The sequence below is a fragment of the Lacerta agilis genome, chromosome 1 (genome assembly GCF_009819535.1).
Source record: "Lacerta agilis isolate rLacAgi1 chromosome 1, rLacAgi1.pri, whole genome shotgun sequence".
In the NCBI taxonomy this organism is placed as follows: Eukaryota; Metazoa; Chordata; class Lepidosauria; order Squamata; family Lacertidae; genus Lacerta; species Lacerta agilis.
The window spans coordinates 103907009-103919188 of record NC_046312.1 but is presented as its reverse complement, the minus strand read 5'-3'; the positions used below and the strand labels follow the sequence as shown (position 1 = coordinate 103919188).

The 12180-nt window shown below is 40.6% G+C and overlaps 2 protein-coding genes across 19 annotated transcripts in view; both read left to right on the top strand.

The window, feature by feature from the left end:
- Window positions 1-3485, top strand: part of BAZ2B (bromodomain adjacent to zinc finger domain 2B) — a 183149-nt gene extending 179664 nt beyond the window's left edge. For all 15 annotated transcript variants that reach the window (XM_033165568.1, XM_033165616.1, XM_033165599.1 and 12 more), the window contains 2 exons: window positions 977-1120; window positions 2023-3485. In XM_033165568.1, the coding sequence (XP_033021459.1) occupies window positions 977-1120; window positions 2023-2176 (298 nt within the window). In that variant the 3' untranslated portion in view covers window positions 2177-3485. The remainder of the gene's footprint in view (window positions 1-976; window positions 1121-2022) is intronic.
- Window positions 3486-9104: 5619 nt separating this feature from the next.
- WDSUB1 (WD repeat, sterile alpha motif and U-box domain containing 1) overlaps window positions 9105-12180 on the top strand; it is a 47282-nt gene continuing 44206 nt past the window's right edge. For 3 of the 4 annotated variants that reach the window (XM_033165495.1, XM_033165503.1, XM_033165486.1), the window contains exon 1: window positions 10958-11081. The gene's annotated coding sequence lies outside the window, so the exon portion shown is untranslated. Of the gene's footprint in view, window positions 9202-10957; window positions 11082-12180 lie in introns of those variants that run through there. The other variant, XM_033165510.1, reaches the window with a different exon arrangement.

Below are 12180 nucleotides of genomic sequence, written 5' to 3'. Positions count from 1 at the left end.
GATGTAAACATCTCATGTAATTTCTGCCTGAGCCAGCTCTTTTGTGGGTCATCTGATAGTACAGATCAGCTGTCCAGGCTCTGACAGTTGGTTGGTTCCAGATATCCAGAGAATTGACACTCCACTCTTGAAGGTAGCAGCAGCTAGAGACCATCAGTGGAGAAGGTGAGCTGTTCATCTGGCTCTCCTCCACAGCTCCTGGAATTACTCCTCCTCTTGAGGAAGCTGGCCTTTTTGCACCTTTGGCCGGCAGAGGGAAGTATACGCCACCCCTGCTGATGGACTGATTGAGAGGCCACCTGCGCTCAGTCTACCAGGGGAGAGGGGCCAATGGGGGCAGCAATTACTGTGGAAGGCAAAGGGAGGGAAGGCCTGGTAAGGGGTACATGGCTGTTAGTGACAGATTAGGCAATCTGCTGGTTTACTTCCCGCCTCACTGCCCAGTAGTCTCAGAGGCAGTGTTGAGGACTCCCAGACTGCTGAGGTTGGAGAACTTCAACATCCATGCCGAAGCGATTAACTCTGGGGTGGCTCTGGACATCATGGCTACCATGACAGGCATGGGGGTGTCCCAACATGTCATTGGTCCAACACATGTGTCACACTCCGAACCTTGTTTTCTCGGCTGGGCAGGAAGAGGGTGATCTGAAAGTGGGTGATACTGTCATGGTAAGATCACTTCCTGTTGAGATGTAAGCTTTCAGCACCTTTCCCCCTCTGCATTATACAAATTTTAATCTTCATCTTCATCCACTAGTGGAAATCTCTTCTACTTTTCATTTCTCCTCCCAAGTAATGTGTATTTTATCTTTGAAACTTTGCTTTAAAAATCTAAATAAAACTTAATTATTATCTACTGGTACAGTGTGTTTCACAGCAGGCAGCATTCGTATTTATAGATAAGTATAGCTAGACAATATCATGTGAGGCACCAAGCTGTTCAGCAATTGATTGTTTTTGCGTGTGCCTTTCTTAGTGTTCTGCTGTCTGAATTGGAAACTCATGAAGATGCATGGCCTTTCCTGCTTCCTGTAAACTTGAAACTTGTTCCCGGTTATAGGAAAGTTATAAAGAAACCCATGGATTTTTCCACCATTCGAGAGAAGCTAAGTAATGGACAGTAAGTAAAAATCAAAGGAACTGCCACCCCCCCCCCCCAAAAAAAAAAGTCAACATAATATTGCATCAACATATTTTTTATTTAATAATTGGGTAAAATCAATTATTCCGGGTTTCCCCCCCGTTAACTGGAACAGAACACTGGTTGAACAATCTGGGGTGCTGAGAGAATTTGTAGGTGGAAGAGTGGACAATCAGCCAGCCAGTGCCCAGTTCTGATGGCTGGTGAGGTGGACCAAAAGTACAATTGATTCCAGAGGAGTTGTGCTAATGACCATTTAGGACAGGCCACTGTTCAGGATGAAGCCATAGACATTTAAGAGACAGACTAAGTTGCTGCTGCAGTCATACAAACCAAATGGGAGGAACTTCTATTCCACATCCTGTGCAGGCATAAAATGAAATGCTTTTGTCAGGGCTGGAGTATATATTGCAAAGCAACAGATAGATAACATGCATGTCCAGTCTAATGTGTAGGTACTAGGTGTGGCAGTTTGTTCTCAAAAGGAGACCGTGGTGATTCTGACTCCATAAAATCCTGGGAATGACTTGGGCCCAGTCTCTCTCAGTCTCTCTTGCCTCTGAGATTTTGGAGCTATTTGGGGTAAAATGGCTCCCCATACTGCATTAAAACTGGGCAGACATTTATGGGCATTCTGTTCATTTGGATGTACCCGAACCAGGTGTGCTCACTCAGTTTTACTTTCATTAAAAGCTGTGGTGCCAATGTCATTCAGTACCTGTTGTGTTTAAGATAACACGTAGTGAAGAAGTGAGACTAAATCTAAGATGAACAAAGTGCAGTTCTAAATTAATCCGGTTATATCTTTCCTCCTTGGTGAAGGTTTTAGATACTTTGCTTCCGTTCTGTATTTTAAGGAAATTTGTTCTTTGATATTTCAGGTATCCTAATCTTGAAGCCTTTGCTGTAGATGTCAGGCTTGTGTTTGACAACTGTGAAACATTTAATGAAGATGATTCTGACATAGGCCGGGCTGGCCACAACATGAGGAAACATTTTGAAAAAAAATGGACAGAGATTTTCAAAGTGAGCTGAAGTGATCACAGTCCAACATGTTTTCTTTTATTAAATGAGGATAAATGAGACCAGCAATGTGAACTGTATTTACATTAAAGTACAAGGCACATGCATAACTAATGACTGTTTTATTTTTCCTTAAAGTATCACTGGGGAGTGGTACTAATTCCTAAGGCTTCACTCCTACAGCAACCATGGCCCTTGGTTCTTGGTTTGTGTGTTTTATCAAACTATTTTAGGTAGAACAGGGAAGCACACCCAAAGAATTTAAACATAAGGGGTGTAATAGTGCAATAGCAATTTAAAATATATCAAAACGCACTGAATATTCAACCACCAGAGCTCTACTTGGGGAAAAATGTTCTCTTTTCCCTTTCAATAAATATCTATTTTTCATTTTTTTTTTACTTTGTAGTTTATTTTTTAGTAAATGTATTTAATTTTATGAATTATTTATGATTAAATAGCATCCAGACTCTTCGTTTTCTGTGAAAAGGAAGAATTAGAAAATAAAATTGCTTTAAATCTTGAAAATACAACAAGGAATGTTTTAAAATATAAAACAAAGCCAAGTAAAACTGTTTACACTGATGTGCTGTAAAAAGCACGAAAAATTAAACTTTACTGTAGAGTTACAAGTACATTTATATATATGTTGCTGCATCACTTGTGTAGTTAAATTGTATTTCAAGACAGTGAAGAAAAAATGAGACATATGTATATACTGTTCATTATTGTTTATATTAAGTCTTGTTTTAAATATGTATGATGTGTACATATTGTTTGCAGACATTATTGTTTATGCCTTAGAAGGACTGTAGCATTTTATTTTAGTTTTAAGGTAATTATAGATATATGGCTTGTACAGTAATTATCCTCTACCAACACTGTGGAGTCTCCTTAATCTTTGTAGTGCCTGCCTTTAAAACAGGGTGTAGGGGATATTAGTTTTCCATTTTTCTATTTTGTTATATAATTTCAAGCCACCAGGGCCTCAGATTCAAGTATAATCATTTGTATCCATGTGGAATAAAATTGTGACAATTTCCTACGCACACAGTATTTTTTCATAAAAACATTTCCCTCCATTTGCCTTGCCACAGAAATAACAAAAAGACATTTGTAACCACTGTGTTTTATCTACTGTGTGTTGTGGTGGCCTGTTGGAGGCAAATAGATCAGAATTTTTTTTGTACCTATGTAAGAGTACTTGAAGTTTCATTTAAAACAAAACGTTGTGGAAAAGGTAGCATTCTCTTTTTTTAGGAGTGTTATTTTTCACTAGTATGTGTGGCACGGATACAATAAAAGACTGTTTTGCAAACCAGTTTTTTTCTTGGTTATTTTAATTCCCTAATTTTAAAATAAATAAATAAATAAATAAATAAATAAATAAAATGCTGCTAATTAGCAGAGAGATCTCCCCCATCCCACCTCCAGCAGTTGTGAATAGGAGATAGTAAGGAAAGGATCTGGAAAGAGCTAAGCTAAAATGGGTTTTGATTTTGGTACCTGTTCTGTGAAGTTATGCCAAAGCACATTCAGGCCTGTCTGAAATACCAGTGCTGGCTAATGGAAGCCCAATACTAGTTGGAGTAACCGGTACTTAGTTATGTGAGTGGTACAGCAGAACTAAACCAAAGGCCTCGTGGTTCAAAAGGCTCAGAAACTTTATTGGAACATATTGATAGGCAGTCATTTTCTGCACAAACCCGTATGTGTACATCCATTACATTACATAGTCTCCTGGTCTATGCTGCAGTTCTGAGGCTCATTCTGACATGTTGTACGATCCTATACATACTCAGAAGTAAGCTCTACTGAATTTTGGGGGACATTATCCCAGTTAGTAGGATTGGTGAACTTGTGGCCCTTTGAAAGTTTCTAGATTACAATAACCATCATTTTCACTGAGGGGAGCTGGAGTTCAACAATGTCTGAAGGACCATGGGTTCCCCATCCTGGGTGTGTAGGATTGTGTTCCTACTAAACCAAGTGCAAGGGCTGCTTCACTTGTATAATGGTATTTCACTAGTAAAATGTCAAAGATATGGTAATTCACCTTTACTGGCAAAAGTATTTATAGCATCAAAATCAGAAAGCTTTCAGTGGTGCCCAAGCTCTAATACTACTAATGGAATGGTTTTTGTTGTTGTTGTTCCAATAAAATCTCATAGTGATTTAATTTTTTCTTACAAGGCTTTTTAGAGACTATTTAGATATGTAGCAGTAGAATAGCTTTATTTCTGTGTTGTATTGCCTAATACATGTGACTGGAGAGTGGATAATTAGTTTCAGTAAATTATTCAGAAATGTTTAATTCTATTTTATCCAAATTAGAAATCAGTCTTTTATCTCTAGCATACGAAGGCTTACAAGAAGATTTGTTCTGCTTGACTTATTGATATTTATGGCCAGGTTCCGTACTAGAAATTGTAATGAGTGCTTCTGAAAAGTGTAAAGTTGTTAATAGAAAGAAAAAAGTTATATTTTTTTATATCAGTTTTTAAAATTCACTTTTGCCATTTCATCTGGCAGAGGAGGAGTATAACAGTAATAATTTGGTATTAGCAGTCACAAAACAAATTTTGATTATAGAAGCACAGGCAATTAACAATTGCAAATCCACCATAGTAGGCACTGGGACTAGATCTTAGGGATCCTACTCCAGAGAGCAGCTCCTAAGTCATATATATCCACAGAGGTAACAGTATCCTTTGATTCAGTTACAGGTGGGTAGCCGTGTTGGTCTGCCATAGTCAAAACAAAATCGAAAATTCTTTCTAGTAGCACCTTAGAGACCAACTATCCTTTGAGGTCACCATAAGAAAAGAAGGGAAACTGCTGGTTCTGGCCAAAAGCCTGCCTAGTCCAGCATCCTATCCTCACAGTGGCCAACCAGATGCTTATGGGAAGCCTGCAAGCAGAACCTGACTGCAACTTGTGATTCCAACAAGTATTCAGAAGCATACTCTTCTACCAGTGGAAAAAGAATATAGCCATCCTCATGACTAGTAGCCACTGAGAACCTTTCCCTGCATGAATTTCTCTAATCTTCTAAAGTTGGTGGCCATCACTTGTGGGAACAAATTCCATAGTTTATGCACTGTGAAGGACTTTTGTTTGTTCCAAATCTTCCTATATTCAGCTTCATTTGATTGTCCCAAGTTCTAGTATTAATAGTAGGCTAATAAGTAGTAGTAGTAGTAGTAGTAGTAGTAAATGCCACTGAACTCAGATGCATGGGTAGGATTCAGACTTTATCTACTCCCTATTGTGAATTTTAAAACAATTGAATGCATCACTCATTGCTTTTCATTTCACATAGAAATGAGTTATTTATTTTGTTACCTGTGTATTTTAACTCTGCTTCTCTAGCTTCTTTGTCAAACTGGGGAGAACCACCTTGATTCGACTACCCATTTTTTAACTGCCTAAATCTTCATTTTAAAAGTAACATTAAAATTAAAATTCCTTTCCTTTTCCTCCCCTTCCCCCTTGAAGTTTCCTTTACTTATAACTAAACTGTCCCTGCCTGAATGAAAGAAAGAGATACAATGTTAAGTTTTTATTGAAATCTGAAATCTATCTATATATATATTTATCTCAACATTTTGGTAACTACGTAATCACAGTTGTGTCTAAGTGGTGTATTGAAGACCCAATATAGTAAAACTAAAAATAAGTTAATACATTTCAATCAGAATTCAACTGAAAAGCCTAATAGGTTATAAAAGTAAATGCCAAAAGTTCAACAGAGTGGGGCCTGTCTAACCTCAGTTGGAAGGGAATTCCACAAAATTGGTGACTAACCAGAGTGACTAAAAGTGACTTCCCTGAAAATCTCAGTGATTGAGGGATACAAGGGATGAGGTAGTCCCCAGGGTATGCAGGATCCAAGTTGTGAAGGGCCTTGTAAATTAATACAAGAATCTTGGAACCTGGTCCAGTAGCACATGGGCAAGCTATTGAGCACTGGAGATATGTGCTGGCATTATGCTATAGTCTATCCCCATCAACAGTCTAGCTGCAGTGTTTTGTACTAGCTGGACCCACCCAAGGATAGCCCAACAAAGAGTGCATTGTAATAATCAAGACCAAAAATGGCTATATGTGGTATACCAGTTGCAGCTGGTAAAAGGGACTCCTAGACATTGAGGCTATCTAAGCTTCCAAGAACAAAGATGGATCAAAGAGAAACCTCAAACCCTGAACCTGTACTTTCAGAGTGAGTGCAACCCCATTCAGAATTGGCCAGTCTCTCAGACATGGGACCCAAAAACCCACATTGGAGAACTTATAAAGAAAACTAGTGAAAAGGTTTGAGACACAAATTCCCATGACATTCTGTCACTCAGTATGAGCAATACTGAATAAATGTTAACTTGCCAAAACCAGCATACTTAATCAACTGATATTTACACCACTGTCAGTCGTTCTCATGGAGTGCAAGCATAATAATAATAATAAATTTATACCCCACCCATCTGGCTGGGTTTCCCCATCATTGCCAGGGTTAAGTGGCTTGTAAGTTGACACTTGTAAATGAAATTTGGTTGACTATTGAAAGGTTCCTATGCAAGTGAGTGAATATTTAGAAAACTTTAGAAATGTATCGAAAACAACAATGTTGCTGTGATATAAAATACATTTATATTGCCATAAAAATGATTTATTTATTCTACTGCATCAGCAGAGCCCAGATAAATAAAACAGCTGAAAATGAAGAAGGAAGCACTAGTAGCCAAACTAATCTAATACAGAGGGTATATTGTAGAGTATCATGTTTGCATCTGTGTGGAGGTCATTGAAAGTACTGTAATACATTTTAAAGCAGCCTTATCTGTTTACGAAATTAATATGGGCTTTGGTCCACGTAAGCTCATGCCATAATAAATATTAAATATTGAAGGAGCTACAAGACTTTTGGTGGTTTTTCTGCAAAAATAATAATAATAAACCTGTTCCTCTGGAAGTTGTTTTAAAATGTATCACTTACATGGCACTCTGCTCACCTGGAAAACAGAATGTTTTCCCCAAATGCCTGAAAGTGACACTTACCACAGACACCCAGGCAACTGCTGTAGTTGTTTACATACATTGAGGGAACAAAACTTCTACTTGCAGCTCATGAAGTCTGCACAGCTTACTACTGAAAGACTCTAAATGTAGACTTGTTTGGGATCTGGATCTTACAACTCTGGGACTTAATGGACAAACTTAGAACCCATGTACTAGAGTTGAACAGGCAAGAAAATCACTTATTTTTTAATCAACATGGCATGGTTTCATTACAAGTGTAACACTGACAGAACATTGGCTCCCAGTACGTTTCTGAGCACAATTCAAAGTGTTGGTGTTGACCTTTAAAGCCCTAAATGGCCTCGGCCCAGTATACCTGAAGAAGCGTCTCCACCCCCATCGTTCTGCCCAGACACTGAGGTCCAGCGCCAAGGGCCTTCTGGCGGTTCCCTCACTGCGAGAAGCAAAGCTACAGGGAACCAGGCAGAGGGCCTTCTCAGTAGTGGTGGCCACCCTGTGGAACGCCCTCCCATCTCATGTCAAAGAGATAAACAACTACCTTAAATTCAGAAGACATCTGAAGGCAGCCCTGTTCAGGGAAGTTTTTAATGTGCGATATTTTCATGTATTTTAATCTCTGTTGGATGCCGCCCAGAGTGGCTGGGGAAACCCAGCCAGACGTGGTTATAGGCCTCTGAGGTCCCGTGGCAATCTCTGGAATGATACCTTGGTTAAAAAAACTTAAATGATTTAAAAGTTAAATCTAATTAAATATTTGGTGCTTCTAGGGGGGATTGGGGGAAAACAGCTGTGTATGAATAACTTTATGACTTGTATATTACAAATGGGGGGGGGACAAGGACAGACAAAAGGAAGCACTTCTTCACAGCACAAAGTTGAATGCCAATTTACATGGCTTTAGAAAGAGGATTAGAAAAATTCATAGATATGAGGCAATTGCTACTAGTCATAATCACTGTGTACTATTCTCCAGGATCATAGGTAGAATATCTTGGTACCAGTTTAGGGAACTTTAGTGCGATAGGGCCATTGCTCTACTTCTTGCTTGAGGGCCTTCTCTAAACATCTGTTCCACCACTGTGGGACATGGAGATGCTAAGGCTCTTATCCTGTCCTTAATCTCATCAGATCCTAACCAGCCATTTCTTTTTTACAGATGTATTAGATCTGTAACAAATTATGCCAAGCCAAAAAAGCAACCCATCTAACAAAAACACGTATTATCACCTCCGACGGTGACTTTGGTTTGCTTATTATTCCGTACTCAGAACAGCAAGACGCTGGGCAAGCTGGATAAAAGGCTTAAGAGGTATATAGAAAATCGAGTATAGCGGTATGATAGCAACCAGTAAGCTGCATGATGCAATGCATGAGTTTTCGATCACACCTGTAGTCAGATCAAACGTGATTGCTCCCCTCCCCGTGTACGCATTAGGAAAACAACATGGCAATGTCGGGCCATGTTATCATGTGGAAAATATTGTCCTATATTATCCGGAGATGACAAACCTCCGGCAGGCTTCGCGCTAATTGTGCAGGAAGTTGACAAGGAATGCAATATTTGGCCTGTGCGTTAGACTGGGAGACCTTGCATCCTTCTCTCCCCACCCCCGGACCCCCAGCAGGCTGCAGCAACAGCAGCAGGCGTGAAATGGCGAGGTGGGGGCCGGGAAGAGCAAGGAAGTTGACAGCCTGGGAGGGGGGAAAACTGCTATTCCACCAACGTCCTTCTTGGCCGTGTCGAAAAGGAGGCAGCGGTGACATCAGCGCGCTCGCCAACTCTCCCCCCCCCTCCTCCTCACAGTTTCCGCCTTCCAGTTGGAGGCGGCAGGTGAGCCGGCGTTCCAGACACGGAGGCGGCGGGGGCGTGGAATTCCCTTTGCGTCGCGCACGCACGTGACCTTCGCGGACAGGTGTTGTTGTTGTGCTCCGTCAGCCACAAGCTCGCGCAGGCCGCAAGAGGAAGAAGCGGAGCTCTCGGCGCAGTCGCAAGACAAGAGGTAAGGAATGGAAGAGCGGGCGGGAGAGGGAGCGGGGCAACCTCCAACTGCCGCCACCGAACGCTCAAGTTTGAAAAGGCGGGCGGGTGGGTGGCCGCGCGCGCTGCGTAATGACGGGGAGCAGCGGGTGTGTTTGTGTGTGACTGGGAGAGGAGAAGCCTGGCGTCGTTTGCGCAGGCGTTTCCTCTTTGTTTCCCCTCGGAGCAGTTAGGGGGCGTTAGGCAGGCGTTGCCTCACTCTACGCTTCTACGCCCCCCACCGCCTCGGGGGCGGGGGGAGCCGGAGGTTTGCACCTCAGAGCCTCGGGGAGGGGGCTCCTCTCAAACGGATGGCTGTTTTGAGCCCTCCGTCGCCCTCTCAAAGCTTGGCCAGTCAGGCTCCGGGTGTGTTGTTGTTGTTGTTTTTTGGGGGGGCGCGGTAATGTTTCTATTGGGGTCACGCCGCTGACGGATACATACACTGAAAATAAAGAAATAAAGAAAATAAAGAAGCGCGCGTCACAGGTGCTCAAGGTTGATGGGAACAAATAGCGAGTTCGCATAAAGCACACTTGTTAAGGAGCTCAAAATGTAGAATGAAAAAAACCCCGCATATTCCTGAAATGAGGACACTACTAAAGCTTTACCACAACCGGCACAAAGTTTTGTCGCTTGAGATTCTGACAAGTAGAAATCATAGGCTGCAGTCCTGGCCCCACTTATCCCCACTGAATTCAGTAGGATTTCCTTCTGAGTAGATAGGGTTAGGATTGGGCTGTAAAAACGTTGCCCAGTTAAAACGCGAACAGCAGGGTGAGGGGGAACAATCAGTATTCCCCCACTGTGGTGGGGATGTGTATTTCTGCTTGAATTGTAGTAATTATTTCTAAATTTGTATCCATCCGTACAAACTATCATGCACACAATATATGGAACTCAGTACTATCTTTTTGTCTTTTTCTCTCCGTGGTATACAGAAATAACCTTCCAAAGTTACCTTTAATGTAAGGTTATCAGACATCCCTGTTTCCTGGATTTACAAATCAGTCCCCTTTAAAAATCCTATCATTCCTTCTGAAGTGACCCCAGATTAATTGAAAAATAATCTGGTAACCTTTAATGTGTTTCAGAGCCCTATCATATACTTAGTTACAGAAATGGTTTTCTGTTTTGTAATAGTAATTTCAAAGCACATGGCTCCTGTAACATAACGGAGGAGGAGGGAGGCTTAGGTGCCAGGCAGTGCAATCCTAAGTATGTTTACACAACAGTATACTCACAGGTAAAGTTCTTTAAATGGTAGGTAGATGCAAATGATTTTATATGGCTCATACCTGAAACACAGTCAGTATTCATTATCAGGTGGTCTGATAAGTACTCATCAGACTTTGGTATTCTGGTTTTCAAGTTTGATTGGTATTACTGTGCCATCTAAATAATTGTTGATAAATGACTGTACAATTTCATCAGACATACAAGATGTGTGGAACACATGATGAGTATATGTACAACTGGGTAAGGTCCATGAGCCATAATTTGTTTTGAATGTTTATGCTGTTTTTATTATTCCAAAACAAAATAAAATAAAAAATTCCTTCCAGTAGCACCTTAGAGACCAACTAAGTTTGTTCTTGGTATCTGAAGAAGTGTGCATGCACACGAAACCTCATACCAAGAACAAACTTAGTTGGTCTCTAAGGTGCTACTGGAAGGAATTTTTTATTTTATTTTGTTTTAACTATGGCAGACCAACACGGCTACCTACCTGTAACTTTATTATTCCTGCCAGGCTTCTGTGACTAGATTTTAACAACATACCAGAAGAATCCAAGCCAGTATTAAAGAATTATTTAAGAAGTGTGTGTACTCCTGCTGCTTAGAGGATTCCATTTATTGTCACAGGTATTGAAGATTAAAGCTGTTCTTTTTTGCTACTGTTCATTATTTTAGACTTTTAAAATAAAAATTGTAGAATTATGTACAGCCATAACTTCAATTCTACTTGCAACATTCCTATAAAGTGGCTCAATATTATTCCCACTTCTACAAATACGTAACTGAAAGAAGACCTGGTTATTTTTAGACAGTACCATTTAGGAATGTAAGTGGGATGGACTCACCTGATTTTACACACTTTCATACAAAAAGGGGGTGGGGGGGACTAGTATGTGAGAAAGAAGGCTAGGTAGGCAAAAACCCTTTGCCTTTGTGTCTAGGTTTTTATGTGGAAGGATTTTGGTGTGGATGCAGCATTTAATCATGGCACATCTCACTCAAAATGAGAAATTGGCTTGAGGAAGAACAGTTCAGCTTCTGCCAAAAACTACATTATTCATGTTACTGTCTGTTATGGTTGAATTTAATGTAAGTAATCATGTCCTTAATGAAGTCTTTAATTACATAATTCCATACTGTTTCAATGTAAAGGCAATTTATTTTGATGCAGACAAAATTACAGAAAATGGGGGAAGGGGTGGACACAGTCGTTAATTATGTATCATTTCCAGGCTAAAAAATGAATAGTCAATACCGATCATATTCACATGCCTAATGTGTGTTCCTGACCACAAACATGCAGACTGCTACAATTTCAGCTCCTTTGTCTGCTTAGAGTGGAATTTTCTGCTATCCCTATACATGATACAAAATGAATGAGGAGGAAAGCAAACAAATTCAGGTACCAGCTCTTGAAATTTCATACTCTCATCAATACTATCTGATCTAGGCAGGTAGTACAAATGCATAACCCAGCAGCCCTTAGATCATTGTTTCCCAAACTTGGGTCTCCAGTTGTTTTTTTAAAGTACAATTCCCATCATCCCTGATCACTGGTCCTGCTAGCTAGGGATGATGGGGGTTGTAGTCCAAAAAAGCTGGAGACCCAAGTTTGGGAAACACTGCCTTAGATAGATTCAGAGTGTGCTATCCTTCTGTTCTGTAATCCCATGGCAACTGGAAGTTGGAGCTGAACGTTTTCCCCCCGGAAGGATCTGCGACCAGA